This window comes from Nicotiana tabacum, chromosome 19 (assembly GCF_000715075.1).
Source record: "Nicotiana tabacum cultivar K326 chromosome 19, ASM71507v2, whole genome shotgun sequence".
NCBI classification, from domain to species: Eukaryota; Viridiplantae; Streptophyta; class Magnoliopsida; order Solanales; family Solanaceae; genus Nicotiana; species Nicotiana tabacum.
The window spans coordinates 131,836,584-131,858,968 of NC_134098.1; the positions used below are offsets into that span (position 1 = coordinate 131,836,584).

The 22,385-nt window shown below is 34.6% G+C and overlaps 1 protein-coding gene and 2 long non-coding RNA genes across 3 annotated transcripts; 1 reads left to right on the plus strand and 2 right to left on the minus strand.

The window, feature by feature from the left end:
• The first annotated feature begins 524 nt into the window (after positions 1 to 524).
• On the plus strand, positions 525 to 1,390 carry LOC142173305 (uncharacterized). The gene is made up of 2 exons (XR_012702966.1): positions 525 to 631; positions 999 to 1,390. It is a non-coding gene; the product is annotated as an uncharacterized LOC142173305 (long non-coding RNA).
• A 273-nt stretch (positions 1,391 to 1,663) lies between these two features.
• Positions 1,664 to 6,071, minus strand: LOC107806586 (glycosyltransferase BC10-like). Its single transcript, XM_016630757.2, has 2 exons — positions 4,900 to 6,071; positions 1,664 to 2,576 (listed from the first exon to the last, which is right to left on the minus strand). Exons 1-2 carry the CDS (start codon positions 5,464 to 5,466, stop codon positions 1,935 to 1,937), a joined length of 1,209 nt encoding a protein of 402 aa, XP_016486243.1. The 5' UTR covers positions 5,467 to 6,071; the 3' UTR covers positions 1,664 to 1,934.
• A 6,552-nt stretch (positions 6,072 to 12,623) lies between these two features.
• On the minus strand, positions 12,624 to 13,346 carry LOC142173855 (uncharacterized). Its single transcript, XR_012703219.1, has 2 exons — positions 13,271 to 13,346; positions 12,624 to 13,034 (listed from the first exon to the last, which is right to left on the minus strand). It is a non-coding gene; the product is annotated as an uncharacterized LOC142173855 (long non-coding RNA).
• Positions 13,347 to 22,385: the final 9,039 nt, after the last annotated feature.

Consider the following 22,385-nt stretch of genomic DNA (forward strand, 5'->3'; position numbering starts at 1 on the left):
AGTAGATTGCTTGTCAGCTACACAATAAGCAAAAATCATTAGTGTCTACAGTGATGTGTGTACTTATGTTGAAGTTGTTGGACTAAATGGTACAATAATTAGTTCCCAGAAAAGATGAATGTGTACCTATGCTTTCCATTACAGTTAATTTGTTGAAAAAAACCTCAAATGCTTTAAGCTGCCTAAATGATCTATATTTGCTTTTGCTCTCTGGTTCCCTCGTGTTTCCGATTTGCTACTTAAAGCTGCTGGGACCCCATTTATCCGAGTAGGTGTCGTTGGATCTGGTACAGCTAGCATATTTGATGAAGCTGTTCAGTCTTCAAAGCAGTCGAAGGGTAGTGACTCAACTTCTCACTTTTTCTTTTGACTTTTACAAAAACAGCATACGCCACAAACATGTGCATCGGGGCTGACACTTGTATTTGTTATTCATTTAGATCCCTTGTATTTGCAGAAAGTGTCGAAGTGAAAATATGACTGATATTCTGTTTTTTCGTCACTGGCTGATATTGGGATTTTTGTTTATATCCAGCAGCTGGTAAGGTTTTAGCTGCAGAACATCCAAAGAATGGGAATGACAAGTGCACTGTTCTCTGTCCTGCTTCAGCAAAAGCGGGCACTGACATTGGTGTGCACGATATTGCTCCTCCTCTATATGTTTCTGTCGCTCCTCATTCTCCCATTCATCCAATTTTTACAGAAATCTCTTTTTCCAAGTATTCACATTCTGATTTCTTTCCAAGTATTCACTAGTTTCTATAGAGGTGTCTTTTTCTATTTTCAACCATTATCTGATAAAGAAAAAGAGAAAGAATAACGACAAAAATCATGGCTTCCGTTCCTATTTGCAAGCCGTAATTAGTACACAGATCCAGATTCATCTGATATCTGCAAGACTGCAACTGTCTCACCTTGATATTTCGTGTTTAGCATAGAATTTTTCCTCAGCATATGTGAAGTAGTCTTGAACTGACATGCGGCTTCTTTATTTCCAGAGGAAGGACTTTTTGAGCGGGGATTTGAGGTTATTCGGTTGAAACACATCCACACTGGTACAATATTTCTTTATTGCATCATTGGTGAAAGAAATTCATTTTTACTCACACGAGACTAGTGTGCTTGCAAATTTGGTTATTTAGTAGATTGAGCCGACTGCTATTACAACCGTGCATGGGAGCTGCTACCACCAACATCCTGTACAGCATTCTGGCGGAAGTCGACCTTATACTTTTAGCTCTTCCTGACATGTCCAATACTCTCAGAATTATGTAACAGTGTTCTTGTGAAAGTCAGCCTTATCCTTTAAGCTCTTCCTAACATGTACAACTAATACTTACCAGTAGTATGTAGACGAATGTGTTTGTCAATGTAGACGACGCTTCATTTTTGGGTGGTTGTCTATCAAAGCACTTGCTGGTATAGCAGTTCACTAATTACACTTCAATTTTATCTTAAGGTCGTATGTTTTTTCTTTAAAAAAGCCCCTTCTTTTATGGAATGTGGGATAGAAATGTAGGAGGAGAACTGTTGTGCCCAAATGGGAGCATAATTATGACTTAGTTAATTCCTTCAATACGGCATTGTTTCCTCTAAGATAATTACATTAGAAAGCTTTGGCGTGGGGTTACATGGGAAAAAAATATTAACGACGAATGATATCTGGTACCAACTTTTACTGCGAAAAAAGCTACAAAACCATCTTGAATATCGTTATAATTCCCCCTACTACAAAAATAGTGGCAAATTTCACCGTCTGCATATTTCCCCTCAATTTTAAGAACCTAAATCCTCTCCAAGAAATTCTGTATCATGTTACTACAAGCGTCAAATAACTCATAATGCAGACTTGAACTGGTGTGCAAAAGATCTAACATCAAAATCAATCACAAGAAAGGGTGAAAAAAGATACCCTTATCTCCCAAAATTTCTCTTCAAAATTCCAACACGCTAGAACTGAGGTTCAGTAAAGGTTCTAGAGCACTTGGTTCAAACTTTCTAGCAAAGAGGTAACAGATATGTGACTTCTCTGAGTTGTATGAACATGCTGTTCCATTGTTCCTTATCGACTGTAAGAAACCTTCAGTAATATTAACCGCGCCGAATGTTGCAGGGTGAGGACCCCCTACGGACCAGTCAACATACGTCACTGTCCGGTTGGCATTTAAAGGTCCATAGAACAATCGAATAAAAGTAGGAATATAGTGCTCATCGGGGTAGCAAGCAGGTGTGCAAAGTCTTCTGAACATATCGTAGTATTTGGTATCTGAAACTACCCTAACGGCTAAAGTTCGGTTCATCTCAAACCATTGAGACCCTTTTCGCCAATCAGAAAGTTTGATATCAGGTTTCATGCGGCGGTTATAGCGGCCCCGCCCATAGCGAGAAGGATCATCATATGATTCAACAAAACTATGAATGGATCCAATAAGATACTTGTAGACAGTTGGGAAATTGTAAACTGGAATACAGCTCTCAGAAAGGAGCACAAACCGCTCATTTGAGAAGTCGAGCAGGGCATTGGCCAAAAGCCGCCTTTCAGCATCAACCAGTGTTACTGATCCCCATTCAACATGCTGAAAAATATAAAGAAAAATAGTTGTATTAGCTAGATAATTATGAGTTATACTTGTTATATTTGCACATCACACAAACACAGGATTTCAAAACACTTAGTTCATTTAGAGAACAATTCCAATGTCCATCAACTTTGAATCTACATCCTGCAGGATTTCTCACTCCAGCTAAAACCATTTAGTAGATTGACAGGTTGAAGAAGCAAGAAAGAAAGATCCACGTCTCTTCCTATCTGCACCAATATCATACACCTAGCCCAATCTAATAAGTACACCAAATAACTCGGTATTCTCTTAGGGGGTTCCAGTAACATAACTCAAATGCATTCAACTTGTAAGCTCAACCGATAGGACTGTTGGTAATATCATAAATGGATTAAACTCAAAGTTATGGCAGTCGCATAAACTCATCTACCTTCTTCTCTTCTTCTTCCTCTAAACTGATTAGCTCATCCAGAAGATTTTTTTTTTCTTTTTCTTTTTCAATTGTACTATTTTGCACTTGATGTGCACTGCACATGGATAAGTAATTTAACCAACAAACTGGAAACTTCAATTAATCAGAATCTATATAAATTAGATATTAGCTAGAATAAGTTACTTGAAGGCGTTAATAGTGCTCTGATCGATCTGGATCCGAATTAGTTTTCTATTGGTGTTGCTTCAAATTTCCACACTAGCTGACTCTAACAGAAGTCCATGTAAGCCCAAGGATTTAAGTGAAAGGAATAAGGCTAGAGTTAGTGTTAATCGGCAACTAATGGAGGTTCACCTTTTAGCTCCTCACTTGAATTATGTACCAGACTGCAACCTTCATGTTCCAAAATAAACTCACATCTCCTTCTTATCAGATCTGAAGGAAATAGAGGCGCAGCCAGGATTCGGTTTATGAGGCTGAAGCTGGTTTTATACATACTTCTTTTTACATGCATCTACAGAATGCAGTCAAATATATGAAATGTGTTTTACTTGTATCAGATATGTATATACAAATATGCGCGTGTGAGTGTGTATTTTCTGGTAGATGGTGGTGCTGCATTAGTTAGAGATTTTAGATATCACCACAGGGATCAACAGAGAAAATATAAACACACAGGAGTAGTAGAATTATTTTGGGGATATAGGCCCAGAAATTTTAGAAGAAAAAAAAAGACTCTTCCGAGCCCATATCGGCTATAGCTTTAGGTTGAATCTCAACGGATCCTAGCAACAAGACTCTGACACTTACAATACCCCATAATGTAGGAGCCCCACGCCCATAACTTTTCTACTTATAATTGTTCCCCCCCCCCCCCCCCCACACACACACACACACACAAAACCCCCGCAACCCCCAAAATAGATTACTGATTGTTTCTTTTTCTTATTTTGGATAAGAAGCATAGCTTATCTGCTGCATCACTGTTTTACTCTCAAAAATGGAAATTCAAGCAATGAGGCATCCCTCTGACTCACATCACACGCTGCTCAATCATTCCCCGAACTACCTCTAAGGCTAGAAAAACATGTTTTCAGATAAATCAAATCTACGGGTAGACTGACTAGACATTCTCCGTTATATCTTAATGAATGAAAAGGCTCTATGAGAATTGGTTATGTCTTTGCTTTTTCCAACTATCACCATTGTAAATTCAATAGCCTGAAGATTATGCAATGAATCAGCAATCAACTCATATAATTTCTATCTCGTGTCATTTTGGAGAAAACTAAATCACACTTCACACAGCTCAATAGTTCAAACAGTAGTAGTTTATACAAAATCTTAGCCAACTTTGGTAGTAGACAGCACCCATCAGTAAATGTTTTAAAGCATCTTCTCAGTAATTTATCTCAGAAGAGTAATATGAAGATGTTTCATCATATTTTTCTTTTATGTATATTGTCACAAAACCAAACTAATTAATAAACATCAGACAACTGAAAAATTCAACATTTGCGTCAAAGGAACTACTACACTCTTGCTTAAAGCATCAACTTAAACTGCTCATTAAAGAGTTCAGCAACCTTATAAATCGTCGATGGACAATGATATGTCCTTTTTTACTTCCCACCTAATATGAACTTCACTATTAAAGAACATAAGTGTCCTTTCAAAATGAAAAGAGCTAGCATGCATCTTTTGTGTGAAATAAGAGTCGTCTCTCCACTATAATGCATTCACACATTCCATGTGAAAACAGAACCAAACTAACACATTCTTCTATGAATAAAAAAAATAACATATGCACAAAAGAAAGCATTTCCTAGACTAGCACACAATAAGCATGAAAACAACATCAACCAGACAATCTTCAAATTCATGTCAGCAAAGAATCATATATACCTGACTTGGGATTTGCCGCTTGTAGAAAACTGAGGTATTTGAAATACTCAGCACATATCCTGGTAAAGCATGCACATATATAGAGTACTTATTCACATCCTGTCCTTCAAAGAACCTTTCCCACAACGGTATTAACGGTAATTGCCCTCTAGTCAAGAACATAAAAGCTACTTTAGGCACTCTCTTAAATGGAAACTCCTCTTTATAAGGCTCTAATGAAGCCCTCCAAAACAGTTCATCATCAGACATTCCATGAATCAAAATCTTTGGCCTAACAAAACTTTCCATACTTAAACAATCCTCCTTCTCACAAACACTACACTTTCCATTATTGTTATTATTATTAGCTCTGCTCACTGTATCAGCCAATGCATTATTTGCAATAATTTGTTCAGCTTGAAAAGTAAAGTACCTATCAATATGTGAACTTGAGGTCAATCCAATAACTACTCCAACTACAAATACAATCAAAGTTGTTAGTACCTTTAAAAGACTAACTGTTGAATCTCTTGTTACTGAAACCGGCAACCTACTCTCCAGGTCATTCTTTTCCCCTTTATTCCTCATCTTCACCTTTCCTTCCTCCAAAAAAAAATCTAACTTTTTGACTCTCAAGATTCTAGAATCATCTACAGATTCAACCTTTTACAAGCAAGATTCGAAACCCAGTTCCCAGAATTGTGAATTCAGCTTTTGAATTTGAAATTGAAGAAAACCCCAGATGAAATTTTGCTACTGTATTACAAGAAAAAGAAGCAAAACAAGAAATCTTGATGCTTTTGGATTGTGATCTATAAATCAAGAAAATGGGAAAAAGTGAAACAGGCTAATTTAGGAAAGCAGAGTTAAAAATTGGAAAGCGGAATCGACAGAAATAGAAAAAATGGAATGATCGAAGGGAAGGGGCAAAGGCGGCAAAAAAAGATGAAGAATTCGACACAGTGATTTGACGATGACGATATATATAATGAGAGAAGATTAATGGAGTGTTTTAATTGCCACTGAGTTTAATGCTGTTTTTCACTTCGAATATTGCGCCTCTCCAATTTTGGTCGTTTCTCTCATGGTAATTGGTAATGGCTTTGACAACTTTGTTCTTTTGTCCGCCATTTGTCCCAAACTGAACAAGGAATTTTGGACAGGAGGATCAAATTATTTAATTCGGATAATTACTCTTTTCATCCCTCAATTATTGATAAATCAACTATTATCAGTAGTTATATTTAGATATTTTGATAAATATATTTTCCTCAAAATATGGAGTTATTAGTACAAGGCTAATAAAATGCATGAGCAATTAAATGATTTAACAGTTACTAATTACCAAATTATAAAAATCATAAGCAGATGGACCAAAAGTACATATATATTTTACCAATATGCCTAATCAGATATCACAACGGTCAAAATTTACAAATATTTCAGGGACTAAAAGCGAATTTTTTTAATTATTGTTTATGTCTGAACAATAATTATATCTTAAATGTCTATTTTAATGTTATATGAAAAGTAATATAAAATTATCTATGAATGTGGTGGATAGTTGGAATCCCTCTCGACTTATTTCTCTAGTTCAAGCGTCGGGATTGCAAAGCTTTTCTGATATGGACGGGAGCATTTTACCTTCCTAATAGACCTATTCAATACGAATTTAGATAATAATACCAGCGTATTTCAAATGCCAAATATCCCAATAACTATTTATAAAAATTCCTCTTCAACAAAAGAATTTCATAGTGGAAAAAATAAAAAAGGTGAAATATGTTTCTTAAAACTTTTTTAAAAACCAACTAAACAGAATTTTATGTCTTAAATAACAAAAACTTTCCAACAATAAACGAATTCCACTTGCAAGATTATTTCTGGCTGGAAAGTTGTGGAAATGCAGAGAGGTTGCAAAATGAGGGAGGGGAGTGGTAATAATTTAATTGAAGAATAATTAATGTAATCTGTTCCTAATTAATTAGATAGTGCTTTACCACTACTGGAGCATACTCATTGCAAGTCCACCTGTCCTTCTTTGATATCATCTCCAGCTGCTATGAGTTGTGTGTATTTATTTGTAAAAAAAGGAGGCTGTTTAATAAAGTAACCAAAATTTTGGATTGATATACTCTAACTCTTAACAAATTAGGATAATTAATAGATAATCTTCATTAGTTCCCTAGTAACTGTGTAATCATATGAATCCTTTTGCAAAGGATGGAGTTCTATACTAATAAGGAGATTGAGTACAAAGTTGAGTTCAACAAAAAAATTGCTATTAGTACTATATAATTGAGCTCTAGTCAACTCTATTTTTATCGACAATTTAATGAGATTACTTACTCCATCCATCCGTTCACTTTTACTTGTTCACTATTTTAAAAATATATTTTCACATTTATTTGTCCACTTTCGCATATCAAGAGAAAAATAATTTATTTTTTTTGTTTTGCGCTTAGCATTAATTACTTATTCCAAATTATTTTCCAAATCTATTAAGGCTATACATCAATTAATATGAGTATCATGATAAATTATATATTTTATTTATTATTTTTTAAGGAACATGCAAAGTTAATAGTGGACAAGTAAAAGTGAACGGAAGGAGTATTTTTCAAATGTAATAAATGAGAGGCCGAACTTTTTACCTAACTTTTTATAACTTAATAAATGTGTGCAGTTAATAATTGGGAATTCCGATGAACCAATTTACACGAGTCATTTAAAAAAAGTTTAGAAAGACAGAGCTGGAATAAACAGTGATTTGGTTTTATTTCAAAATCCATTTTTTCTTGGTTATATCTAAATGAAGACGTGGTTTAAAAATTATGGATCAAAACACAAAGTATCAAATCTCTGATCCGAACGCCATATGTTAATCCTTTAAGAAACCTTAATCTTAGAGATAATATCGTAAGTTGAACAAACTTCTAAGTACTCTACTTCTTCTATTTTATAATATAACACCATTATTATTTGAGAAGTTAACAATTTTTTTCGATAAACTATTTAAAATACTTGTTAAATAAGCCACTTGACGGTAAGGAGAGGACCACCAGCTAGCGGATCGGAAAGATTTATATGGAATGTCCTACTCTGTCCCAAGAAAAAAAATAGACAAGCAGATGCCTTTGCAAGACGCTCAAGATCTATTTCAGCTTGGCTTGGTTGGAATGCTTGCCTTGGGGCAGAAAGGCCGGGCTTTGAAAATAATTACTCTACCCTAGGTTTGTTCATTTGGATCGGATATCCGAAATTCGAACCGATCCGTTCAATTTCGGATTTCGAATTTTGGATTGGATCGAATTTCAGATTGTGTTTATTAAAATTTCGGATTTCGGATCGGATTCGGATTGGTATAATTTTAATACGATCCGATCCGAAATTATTAAGGCATGTATAAATTCTAAACTTTAATTCGGATAATTAGTACTTCCTTTACATTTTTCTCCAAGTTATTACCTTTACAATTGATGGACTTAGCTCAATTGGCACCATAGTACTCTCATAATTGTATAAACATGAATTTTTCTTACTGTACTGCCTCTTTTACAAAGAAAATATACATATGAGTTTGTAACTTTGAGACATAATAATCCAATCCGAAATCCGAAGATACGATCCGAAATGCGCTAAATTCGATCCATGCACAACCCTACTAGTCTACCCTACGCGAAGCACACACCTCAATCACCCTGCCTGTGTGAATTGAACGAATTTAAAAGTACAACCAACTTAAGCTGGGTTTTTACTTATTTTTTAGTGTTCGGCCATTACTAACAAAGTCTAAAGGTCATATTAAAGAAAGCCCTGTATGGATTGAAGATGTTGTTCTCCGAACCTTGTTTGTTATTGAGCTGTGGTTTATAATACATCTCATGCAAGTTTTATATATGTATATGTTATTTTTAAATTAAGAAATTAATGTCCGAACCTCAAATTAGGAAGTTTCACTACTAGTAAAAAATTATTGAAGTCACACTCTTCTTAAGTTCAACAAAATATAAGCCTGCTCTAACTGCAAGCTTCTGAACACTTGCGGGATTACTTAGCACTTTGCAAATAATTTGATTTAAAAAAGGCATAAATTAAAATATAAATATATATCACTTAATTATAGATAAAAGATAAGATAACGTTTATATAGTAAACAAATGTCTTTGTAAATTTGGTGCAATCACTGAGTATAAATAAATACGTGAACAATCCCAGTTTGATAGCATTTATTTAATAATGACAAAGCTTCTGATACGTTTCTCGAGGTCATTAATTGGTTTCAGTTTATATATATATATATATATATATATATATATATATATATATATATATATATATATATATATATATATATATATATATATATTAGATATAGCTACTTTCCTTTTTGGTCTGTTACAAAATAAATGACACATTTCTAAATTTAGAAATAATTCAACTTTAAATTTTTTATTTTACCCATTTTACCATTAATGAGAAACTTTTATAACCATACAAATATTATGGCCCCACAAAACTTTTACCCCTTAAGCTTTTAAGATTATAAATTTCAAAAGTCTTTTTTTTTCATAAATTATGTGTTAAGTCAAACTAACTTATCTAAATTGAAAACGGATGAAGTACACATATATATTTATATATTATTAGTTAGAAGCAGCACTTTGAGAGTACGAACACTGTATTAGTGTGAGTACGAACACTGCATTAGTAATAGTACCAAAAGTAACATAAAGTGTCAATAAATTTGTGCTGAATAAAGGCTGTAAATATGGGCCTATTTCATTAGCTTTTTGTTTTTTCCCCTCTTTAGACTTATTTTGTTGGGTATTTAACACGTGTATGTGTTGCTTTTCCGTAAAGCCACATGATATTCACTGTTCTTAGCAGACAAATTCTCATTTCACTCTATGCAATTTCTCTCTTCTGGTGAGTTTTTTTTTTTTTTTGTTAGGATTTGAAATTCGGATAGTGCGAAATTTAGCTAAATAATATTATAATGATAATAACAAAGATAATAGAAGTTGATAATAACGATAATTAAAGTAGATAAAGAAGACACAAATTTAACGTGGTTCGGTCAAAGTGACCTACGTTCACAAGCGGAGAGGAGCAATTTTACTATACCAATAAGAGTACAAAAGAGAGTACAAAATTAAAGTAAATACTCTAATTAATTCCAAATACCCTAAGAGAATAACCTCACAAGATCACTCCAAAGAAAGGGTTCACACAAGTGCTTCCCAATACTTAACTCATATACAAAACACTCTTAATAAAGGAGGAGATGAAGAAATAAGAAATGAAGACTCAAGTCTTATTGGTATATCTAAAATGAACTAATTGCCTTCCCTTTTATAGGCAAAAAAATTTTGGCCTCTTAGGTGTAAAAGAAGAGATACAACTTGTACAAATGATGTCCACCATACAATGCAATATTTTTGGGTCCCAAAGAATATTGCCAACAAAGTCTACACTTTGCAAAGATGCTTATGTGAGATGGACTCCATTAGCCAAAATATTGGCCATATTACAAATCTCCACCTTGGCCTAATTTTGACTGATATAATAAATTTGCTCCACCCTCTCCGCAAAAGCCCCAATGGGCATATGTCAAAATTTAATGCCATCAAAATCAGATAAGTTGTCTGATACCGAAACTGTAGTAGGGCCTATAACAATGGATCCCAATAAAGTATACAACGAACCAGATCTGTGTGCTTTCATAATCACAAGAGCATCATGAGAAACTTTGAGAACTCCACCTTCACCTGTGTACTTGCACCCAAGAGATTCTAGAGTACCCAAAGAGACGAGATTTTTCTTTAAGTCAGGAACATGTCTAATATCGGTGAGAATTCTCACCACATCATCGTGCATTTTGATCTGAATTGTACCTTTGCCAATAACGTTACAAGTAACATTATTACCCAGTTGGACAACTCCACCTGCAACTGAATCATATGTAGAAAATAAGTCCCTGCTAGGACACATATGATATGAACAACCGGAATCTAAAATCCACTCATTTTCTGATCTGAAACTAGTTTCAGTTGCTAAAAATATAGTTCCCTCAATCTCATTAGTTGCTACACTAGTTTCGGTGGTGTAAGTATTTTTGTGCTCATTTTTTCTTTCTTTATGCTTTTCTTTATTTTTCAGTTTATAACATTCAGAGATTATGTAACCTTTTTTTATGACAATAATGACACTCTAAATTATTGTATCTGGATATAGAGTCGGATTTGCCCCTAACAAACAAGCTAACTTCCGCTTGAGTTCCACTAGCTTCCCCAGTAATATCACTATCTATCTGTTCTTTTGATTTTAAGATAGATTTAATATCCTTATAAGAGATATTATCCTTTGCATAAAGCATGGTATCTCTTATATGCTTAAAAGATAGGGGTAGAGAACAAAGTAGTAACACGACTTGATCCTCATCTTTAATTTCAGCATCTATATTACTCAAATCCATAAGAATGGAATCAAAGGTGTCAAGATGAGAGAGAATAGGGGTACCTTCACCCATACGAATTGTTAAAGTCTATTTTTCACCGTCCTCTTCATATATAAGGTTTTCAATTTTTCCACATGCCTTTGGCTGTGGTTTCTACAGAAACTTCACGTAAAACCTCATTTGAGAGATTTAAAATGATACCTGCTTTTGCCCTTTTGTCTATTACAGCAAACTACTCGTCCGTCATTTTATCCGGCATCTTCTCCTTTTCTTGCAGTGCCAAATCTAAGCCATCCTGAATTAGGATAGCTTCCATCTTTAATTTTCACATTTCGAAGTTTGCACTTTGGTCAAATTTCTCAACATAAGACTTTATTAGAGTCATTTTGGCTATTTAAACTAACCCGGTTAGATCTGGCTCTGATACCAATTTGTTAGGATCGGGAACTCAGGTAATGCGAAATTTAGCCAAACAATATTATAATGACAATAACAAAGACAATAAAAGTTGATAATAACGGCAATTAAAGTAGATAAAGAAGACACAAATTTAACGTAGTTCGGTCAAAGTGACCTACGTTCACAAACATAGAGGAGCAATTTACTATAACAATAAGAGTACAAAAGAGAGTACAAAATTAGAATAAATACTCTAATTAATCCCAAATACCCTAAGAGAATAACCTCACAAGATCACTCCAAAGAAAGGGTTCACACAAGTGCTTCCCAACACTAACTCTCATACAAAACACTCTTAATAAAGGAAGAAAGGAAGAAACAAGAAATGAATACTCAAGTCTTGTTGGTGTGTCTAAAATGAACTAATTGCCTTCCCTTTTATAGGCAAAAAAGTGTTGGCCTCTTAGGTGACTTAGTCTTCATTTCTTGTTTCTTCCTTTCCTCCTTTATTAAGAGTGTTTTGTATGAGAGTTAAGTGTTGGGAAACACTTGTGTGAACCCTTTCTTTGGAGTGATCTTGTGAGGTTATTCTCTTAGGGTATTTGAGATTAGATGTAAAAGAAGAGATATTGCAAGAGTCTTATGTTGAGATATTATCTAAAAAGAATATTGCATTGTGTGGTGGACATCATTTGCACAATTTGTATTCTATAAGTTTTCTTTCTTGATGATTAAAATTTATTTGTAGTGACAACTATCTCGGTAGTATTCGTTTTCTCTTCTTTAGGTGGAACTGTGTTAGTTTTCCTGCACGTTCTTTTGGGTAAGTTCCCAATCAAATAACATGTATGGTACAAATTGTGGATATAAGTCGAGAACGAGAGAGTCCCCAGAAAAAAACATTTGATTTCAAAATCTTCTTTTACAGGATGAAGAGGGAATTACGTATATATTCATAATATATATTTAACTTTATATAATTATAATTTAACTGCATCTCTAACAGATATTGACACTTTGCAAGACAAATACATTAGAGGAGCTATGTATGGCGATGCCATTCCATATTATGCCGACAAGGTTAAGCTCTTCCATATATATCTAATATCCACTTCATTAGTTAAAGTTTCATCAACTCTATAAGGACCATCAATATAAAAATTTTATTGGGTGCTTGATAAAAAAATTATAATACAAAGTATCGACTCAAATGATGAGACCGACACACCATTGCCACCACCGACCAAGTTGAATATCACTGCTTTTGACCACATTGCTCATATGACTCTGCATCCAACTACAGAAATTGGTAATTCACTTGTGCTAAATATTAGCATGATGAAACATATATGCTTCTATAAAATAAATAAATACACCTCATTATATTTTATTATTTTGAAATACTAATTCCTTTTAACTAGCAGATATACTAGGAGTCATTTGTAGGGAAACGTGTCAGGCTAATAGAAGAGAAAAAAATATTTAAAAGAGAAAAGCAATAAATTGCACAAGACAAGACAAGAGAAGATTTACGTGGTTCGACAATTTTTTCCTACTCCACAGCCACACAAAGAATAGTTCTTTATTAATTGAAGAGAGAAAGAAAAACTTGAGGGATGATATGCAAATGAAAATGCATACTCCTTTTATATGCATTTGAATGCCATGCCGATGTAAGCGCTTACATCATAAGAATGTCGATGTAAGCGCATACATCATAAGTATGCCGATGTAAGCGCATACATCATAAGAATGCCGACGTAAGCGCTTACATCATAAGTTCATCTCTTTTTTATTTTTCTTTCTTTTGTTTTATCTATTTTTCTTACTTTCACATACAACAAGTTTGCTACTATCAATCTCACCCATAAACAGCCTTTTGTAAGTGGATTCGACACGTTATCTCTTAACTTTATGTAGTCAATTGTGATAACACCACTAGAGATTAGTTGTCTAACGGTATTGTGTCTCCGTCGTATATGACGAAATTTTTCATTATACATAATGCTCCCTGCCTTGCCTATTGCCGCTTGACTATCACAATGTATACAAATAGGTGCCAAAGGTTTGGGCCAAAATGGAATATCTTCCAAGAAATTTCGGAGCCATTCAGCTTTTTCACCGGCCTTATCTAAAGCTATGAATTCAGATTCCATTGTAGAACGGGCGATGCATGTTTGTTTAAATGATTTCCAAGACACTGCTCCGCCCCCAATTGTGAAAACATATCCACTCGTGGATTTAACTTCAGATGATCCAGTGATCCAATTTGCATCACTATATCCCTCGATCACGGAGGGATATTTGTTATAATGCAAAGCGTAATTTTGGGTATGTTTGAGATACCCCAAAACTCGTTTTATTGCCATCCAATGTATGTGATTAGGATTACTTGTAAACCGACTCAGTTTACTAATAACACATGCTATATCTGGTCGCGTACAATTCATGATATACATCAAACTTCCCAATACTCTTGCATAATCCAGTTGTGAGTCACTTTCACCTTCATTCTTTTGAAGTGCATAACTCACGTCAATTGGAGTCTTGGCAATTTTGAAATCCAAATACTTGAACTTGTCAAGTACCTTTTCAATGTAGTGAGACTGTGATAATGCTAGACCTTGTGGAGTCTTGTGAATTCTGATTCCTAAGATCACATCAGCAACTCCTAAGTCTTTCATATCGAATTTGCTAGCCAACATGCGCTTAGTAGCATTTATATCTGCCATGTTTTTGCTCATTATCAACATGTCATCAACATATAAACAAACAATGACTTCATGACCTGGAGTGTTTTTAATGTAAACACATTTGTCGCACTCGTTGATTTTAAACCCACTTGCCAACATTGTTTGGTCAAATTTGGCATGCCATTGTTTGGGTGCTTGTTTAAGTCCATAAAGCGACTTAACAAGTTTGCACACTTTCTTTTCTTTATCAGGAACTACAAAACCCTGAGGTTGTTCCATGTAAATCTCTTCCTTTAATTCTCCATTTAAGAAAGCTGTTTTAACATCCATTTGATGGATTTAAAGACCATACACGGCCGCTAGTGCCACTAACACCCTAATAGATGTTATCCTCGTTACTGGCGAGTAAGTGTCAAAGTAATCAAGGCCTTCCTTTTGTCTATATTCTTTGACAACAAGTCTTGCCTTATATTTGTCAATAGTACCATCAGCTTTCACTTTCCGTTTAAAGATCCATTTCAAACCTAAAGGCTTATTTTCCGGAGGAAGATCTACCAATTCCCATGTATGGTTATCCAAAATTGATTGAATCTCACTATTGACTGCCTCTTTCCAAAACGCTGAATCAGAAGATGACATAGCTGCTTTAAAAGTTTGAGGCTCATTTTCAAGCAAGAATGTCACAAAATCTGGTCCAAAGGAAGTAGATGTTCTTTGACGTTTGCTACGCCTTGGATCTTCTATACTTGGAGTATTTTCCTTTGGTTCTTCCCAAGGTCGTTTAGGTCTTTCACTTAACGACTCACATTCAGTTTTATACGGATAGATGCTTTCAAAGAATTCAGCATTATCTGGTTCCATTACCGTATTAATGTGAATTTCGGGATAATCGGATTTATGAACCAAAAAACCGACGTGCTTTACTGTTTGTAGCATATCCAATGAAAACGCAATCAATATTTTTTGGTCCAATTTTAACCCTTTTAGATAAAGGAACTTGTACCTTTGCTAGACATCCCCACACTTTGAAATATTTCAAGTTGGGTTTTCTTCCTTTCCATTTTTCATATGGAATAGATTGCATTTTGCTGTGGGGTACTCTGTTGAGTATTCGGTTAGCTGTAAGGATAGCTTCACCCCACAAACTCTGGGGTAATCCGGAACTTATTAATAAAGAATTCATCATTTCCTTTAATGTATGATTTTTCCTTTCCGCAATTCTATTGGATTGAGGTGTGTAAGGTGCAGTAGTTTAATGGACAATTCCATATTCCGAACATATTTATGCAAATAGAGATTCATATTCTCCACCCCTATTACTTCTAACCATTTTGATCTTTTTATTCAATTGTTCTCCACTTCATTCTTGTATTGCTTAAATACTTCAATTGCTTCATCCTTACTATTAAGCAAATAAACATAACAATATCGAGTGCAATCGTCAATAAAAGTAATAAAATACTTTTTCCCACCTCGTGATGGTGTCGACTTCATATCACAAATGTCAGTATGAATTAAGTCTAAAGGATTTGAATTCCTTTTAATAGACTTATACGGATGTTTTATAAACTTAGACTCAATACATATTTGATATTTTGATTTATTACACTCGAATTTAGGCAATACTTCTAAATTAATTAACTTTCGCAAGGTTTTGTAATTGACATGTCCTAAACGAATATGCCATAAATTATTTGACTCCAATAAATAAGAAGAAGCTGAAATTTTATTCATACTGTCAACAACCATTACATTTAGTTTGAAGAGGCCCTCTGTGAGGTAGCCCTTTCCAACATACATTTCATTCTTGCTTACAACAACTTTATTAGAAATAAATACACATTTGAATCCATTCTTAACAAGCAAAGAAGTAGAAACTAAATTCTTCCTAATAGTAGGAACATGAAGAATGTTGTTGAGGGTTAACACCTTGCCGGAAGTCATCTTCAGGAATATCTTCCCATAACCTTCAATCTTGGCCGTTGCAGTATTTCCCATGGAAAGCTCTTCTTCGAGACCAGCAGTAGAGTAAGTCGCAAATGCTTCCTTGACAGCACAAACATGTCGAGTGGCTCCAGAGTCAATCCACTACTCTTTCGGATTTTCAACTAGGTTGCATTCCGAAAGTATTGCACATAGATCATCAATGTCATCATTCTTCTCTACTATGTTGGCATGTCCCTTCTTCTTATACTTTTTCGGGAGACGACAATCAGGGGCTTTATGACCGATTTTTCCACAATTGTAGCAGTTGCCCTTAAATTTTTTTTTGTTCTGCTCCTTAGTCTGTCCAGAAGACCTCTTTCTCTTCTTACTTTTTGGAGTAGTCTCCTCAACGATATTAGCTCCCATGATCGTTGAATTTCCACGAGACTTCTTCTCGGCTGTTTTGTTGTCTTCCTCAATCTTGAGACGAATCATAAGATCTTCCAACTTTATTTCTTTGCGTTTGTGCTTAAGATAGTTCTTGAAATCTCTCCACGAAGGAGGCAATTTTTCAATCATTGCAGCCACTTGAAATGCTTCATTTACGACCATACCTTCAGCAATAAAGTCATGAAAAATAAGTTGAAGCTCCTGAACTTGGGTTCCAACAGTTTTGCTGTCTATCATTTTATAGTCTAGAAACTTTGGCAACCACGAACTTCTTCAAGCATGCATTTTCAGTCTTGTACTTCTTCTCAAGTGCGTCCCATAATTCTTTCGAAGTATTCATCGCACTGTACACATTGTACAAGTCATCCTCTAAAGCGCTTAAGATATAGCCTTTGCAAAGAAAATCTGCCTGCTTCCACGCCTCAACAATCATGGATTTTTCGTTGTCCGGCATGTCCGCAGCAGGCACTGGAGGTTCTTCACTAGTGAATTTCTGCATACCAAGTGTGGTAAGTCAGAAGAACACCCTTTGCTGCCATCCTTTAAAGTTGGCTCCGGAAAATTTCCTCGGTTTTTCTGCCGGTGGAACAACAGTCCGGCTTGACGAGGCTATCGTCGTTGCCACAACAGTCGCAGAAGAATTTTCGTTATCAATTACCATTTCTCACTGTAAACAACAGAAGAATTTAATTAATGGCAAAACCAGAACAAATACAAATACTGTTATTAACAAAAAAAATAGTATGTATAATAAATAAAATCGAAATTTTTTATATATTGTTTCACAGAAAATGATGAAGTTTTTATGTTCTTCAAATCGTTTTATGAATTTCAATACTGTGATGAAGTTTTTTATATCTTCAAATCAGAATAGTAAAATTCAGAAGGAGTAGAAAACCACACAGGTTTTAATCTCCACAAACAAAATACAGAATATAATAAAATAATTTCCTTACTTTTGTTAAAAATTTGTATTGCTGTAATAAACAATTAAACTTTCTGAAATATATAAACAAAACAGAAAGTTAGTAATACTTGTTTAACAAAATAAATTCTGGAAAAACAGTATAGGAATAAATCGAGCCCATTGAATACACAGTGTGTCCTTAAGGAAATTATTCCCCTCAAGTACCCGAGGTGCTGGAATATATCCTCCCAGGATAGAACGATTTAACTCACCGGAGTGTTGGTACCAAAAACGCCGGTGAACAGTGAGCCACTCGAAGGCTGTAAAACACACTGAAATTTTTGTGCAGAAGAAGAAGAAGAAGATCAGAATAGCCGGAGCCGAGCGAGCGACGACGATGACGGCGCGAGGCTTGCCTTCTTCTTAACTTTTTAAGAGCTAGAAGAAGAGCAATTATATATATACCCATTAAAAGCCTTTTCTTCCTCCAATATGGGACAATGTCGCTTTGCCAAGGAGGGAAACTCAAATATTTCATTTTTCCTCCATTTCTTATTCACCCATTTTAAGCTACACAAACTTAAAATACCAACAACTTTCACATACAACAACAGGTTTGCTACTATCATCATTGTCCGTTGTGGCCATTCAAAATACTCAGGTCGAGTCCCAAAAGGTGTCGGGAGATTACCATCACGGACAATCAGTCAGTACAATATTTTTACATTATATATACCCCAACTTTACTTTTCAAGATATACATATATCCTTATAATAGATATTCAATAATTTAGTATTATATTTTCTAAACTGTCTGGAAAAAGCAGTTCCCGCTCACTATAGGGGAGGGCTTTGCAGATGTTAAAGGAAATGAACTTCAGGAGAAAATCGAAAAAAATGAAGGATATACTGTAACACTTGGAAAAAGTATGGGAAAATCTCTTTATCAGGGTATATCAGTGTTCTCAAACTATTCCTCATACATTTTTTTTAACGTACAACCTTACACAAACATTGTGGCATATGCAGGTTTATCACTTCAGACTAGGTTCAACTAAACAATACAGATAGATTATTCTTATCCACGGGCGTTGGAGTTGATCAATTGGTATACGATTTTTAGTATTATTCTCTAACTTTAATTTGCATTTATACAACATATTAAATACTCTATTTGTTCTGCTGATAGGGGGAAAAAAACAAAGACATGCTTTCAAGTTATGCATCAAGAAGCGTCTCAAAGTCATCCACCTCTCTCATAGTGATTCCCGTTCAGCAACAAGTTATCCCTATTGCAGAAATTCTAGCACAAGCTGCTATAAGTTTGGTATTATATCTAGGCGTATGCAAGTTTTTAGTAATAAAACACGATAATTAACATTTACTTTTTCCCCCTAACAAATTGGAATTTTCCACATTGAGCCAGAACTATCAATATAAGAGGATATGTAGAAGTTTTATGTGCTTGAATATTCAGTTTGCAAACAGAAATTGTGAACAAAGGAAAGAAGGGCATTTGATTGCACAAACTGTAAATGTGGGACAACATAGTTCCTCGATATTATGTTTTTGCCGTGCTTAATAGTTTTCTTTTAGTAAAATATATCATATATGTAAAAAATTTAATTTCTCTTTGATTGTAGGTGCGCCTTCCAAATTGATCTTAATGGTGATCTAGCTGAAAAGATACTGTCCATGACATCAGAGGACATATTTGACACAATCTGTGTCAAGGTACATAGACCAATTATTTATTTGTATCGTTGTATTTTACATATATTCTGAAGCTATGTGAGCTACGAGTGAATCAATTTTAGCATGCAAAATATCATCTTTATAAACTTTCATGGTTTTTCATATTTACTGAGTACTTTAGCTCTAAGAATTGCTTCCAGAAATAACTCTTTTCCATTAAACATGTCCAAGACATATTTTCTCACAAAATCTTTCGAATTCAATTGGAAAATCATCTTGGAAAGATTCTAACAGCATACATGCAACTACATCGAAAAGGAATACATTTTAGCGAGAGGAACAAAATAGAAAGCCAAGCCCTCTAAGTTCGACTGAGGTAGAAATAAAAACAATAATTGTGATATCTGAATATTCCAATGCAGGGATGAAGCTAGAACCATCCAAACAATAAAAAAGATGTAAAATGTATGTTTTCTTAAGTATCTATAGTTGAGATTTGGCTTGTTCGCCTGACTTCTTAATTGATATGATTGAAATATAATATAGCTTAGATTTGCTTATTTCATCACAATTCTTATTATATTTATGTTGTCCACCTGCATGAAGTAGTTACCTTATTTTGGGATTTTAGATTACTGTAAAAGAAAACTTTTTTGAGTTCTCTGATGAATGGTACAGTCTCACTAGGCAGTGGAGATTGATCATGAAGAACTATGGAGGATGATATGGTGGTTATCCAAGTTTTTTGCTGTCTCAGTGTTTCATATTTACATATTTACCGGTAAAGCAATGAGCCAGTTTCTGTTAAATTACTTGAAACAACTTTTGCTTTAACCGCATGAGATTAATTGATATTAGTAAATACTTACATCTATTTAGTTTTGACGTTTCATTTACTATGGTTGCTGAGAATTATAAAACATTATTTCAAAGGCCTATCTGTAGTGTCATTATGATTGATGAGATGGTGTCATTTTGAAAAGTTGATTTTTCCTTTTTTCCTTTGCTGGATGTGAATTCCAATATTAATTTGCATAAGTAAGACGACAACTAAACTAAGAGCACTCATTTTTTGTTAGTACAGAACCCATATTCTACACTTCATATTCGGGAATTTGGTAAAAGAACGGCTGAAACAGGTTTCTAAGGTCACATTGGTTGTTCCATTATCGGTTTTAAAAGAAAGGAGGAGGAAAACATCAGTAAAAAAGTTTAGTCAACTGTCATTCTTCTGCTCCTTGATAGTTTGATAATTTAGCCATTTAGGAACTCTTTAAAAAGTTTATACTCTCTTATAATTTTCTTTAAAATGTTTTAATAAAGAGAGGTATCATAGATGTCCAGAGTTTCTTCTACAGTTCTATATTCACCACAAGGCATAGATGTCCATTATTGTTTGAATTTATGCTTTTGGTGGGCCTGCTAATTTCTTAAACCATTTGGAGTCTTAGTAAATACTTCTCTTACATGGATAATATTTAACCAAAAATAGATTTCTCGGTCAAAGTCAATATTTAGAAGAAAACGGGTTACTAATAACAAAGATTTACTTCACTTTCCCAGCAATTTTAGAAAAAATATATCAAAGAATGAAAACGATTGATAAAAAAAAAGGAGATGAACTGACAATCACTTCCCAAAATCAAGGCTTAAAACTTGAAGAGTAAAGCAAAGAATAATAATATGTATTTCAATAATAATCGTAACTTGCCCTTACAAATGGAATTTCTGCCCTTATATATGAGCATATAATTATAACGGTTCCCATACCTAATTTGGGATCACTAATGACATTAATTTTATTAATTGTCCGTTACCATAGGTAACCGTAACTGACACATTTATAACTAAAGATTTCTTGTAACTGCTCTGATTCTCCTTCCTTATTACTTCTGGTTCATGTATCTTCCCTTCTTTGCAACCTTCATTCATTTCATTCCTGTTTCTTCCTTGACAGCTGTCAGGCCCGCTTCTTTTTTCTACGTTACCCCGTGGCTGTTTCTCCTGTGCCTTTCGTGCATCCTTAATTCACCTAATTGAGAGTGCCACTTGTCGCTATATCGATGCTCCATATGTCATTCCCCGTCAGCTTACTGATTGTCCACGTGTCATGTCTTTTTTCTACCAATATAGATAGTCCCCCCACTTTATGAATATTCTCAACTGAATATTCGGGAAGTGGTAAGTTTTTGTGGTGGGAATTCCTTGCAGCCGTTTCTCGAATATCATCATATCTCCTTCAGAATTGATGCGACGTATGTCACATCCATTTAATGTCCATGACACGTGGCTTTTTACGATTGGATCTGCAGTTTCTCAGTGCTTTTTAGAGTTTTTTCTGCGGCTGCGTCAGTCACGAAGTGACGGTTCCATTATGACACTTCATAATGAGCAATTTTAACGACGATTGTATCTTCTTATAAATACTTTATTCTTTTTGATTTCTTGAAGTCTTCCTTCTTCAATATAGATTACCTCAATCCTTCTTCGTATCTCTGTACCCTTTCTTCTGTATTTCCTTTGATAATCATGTCTTCGTCGACACCAGACCCTTACAAAGTTGTGATCGTTGATGAACTTGCTCCTTCCACCATACCTACTAGAAGTAGGAGAGGCGATAGACTTCGTAGCCTTGGTTCATTATCTAATTGTGGTTCTTCTTCTCAAAGTAGTTTTGTTAGGCCATCTTCTGCTAAACCTAGGGCTCCTCTAAACCCTAGATCTTCTTCTAGAAATAGGGATCTAAATGAACTCGTGCGTGAACCTACAGTTGCTGAGATTGTTCCTCAAGAGTTTTCTTTTGTAACAGACCATGAGACCATGAGAAATCAAGTCTCTTCTATAGCTTCCCTCAACCCTGCTAAACTTTACCCGAGTTTAATCACCGCCGGTCTTCTTTCCTTAGTTTGACGAGAATGTCATTGGAAACTGGATTTCCTAGTTTTAGTCCCTGGTGCCAACCAAAGAATCACCTTTT

What these genes read in the sequence shown, in the direction of transcription:
- LOC107806586 (XM_016630757.2), bottom strand. Translation starts at nt 5,466, where the DNA reads ATGAGGAATAAAGGGGAAAAGAATGACCTGGAGAGTAGGTTGCCGGTT. An exon ending in AGCGGCAAATCCCAAGTCAG is followed by an intron (nt 2,577 to 4,899) that starts GTATATATGATT and finishes TATATTTTTCAG; the next exon opens with CATGTTGAATGGGGATCAGT.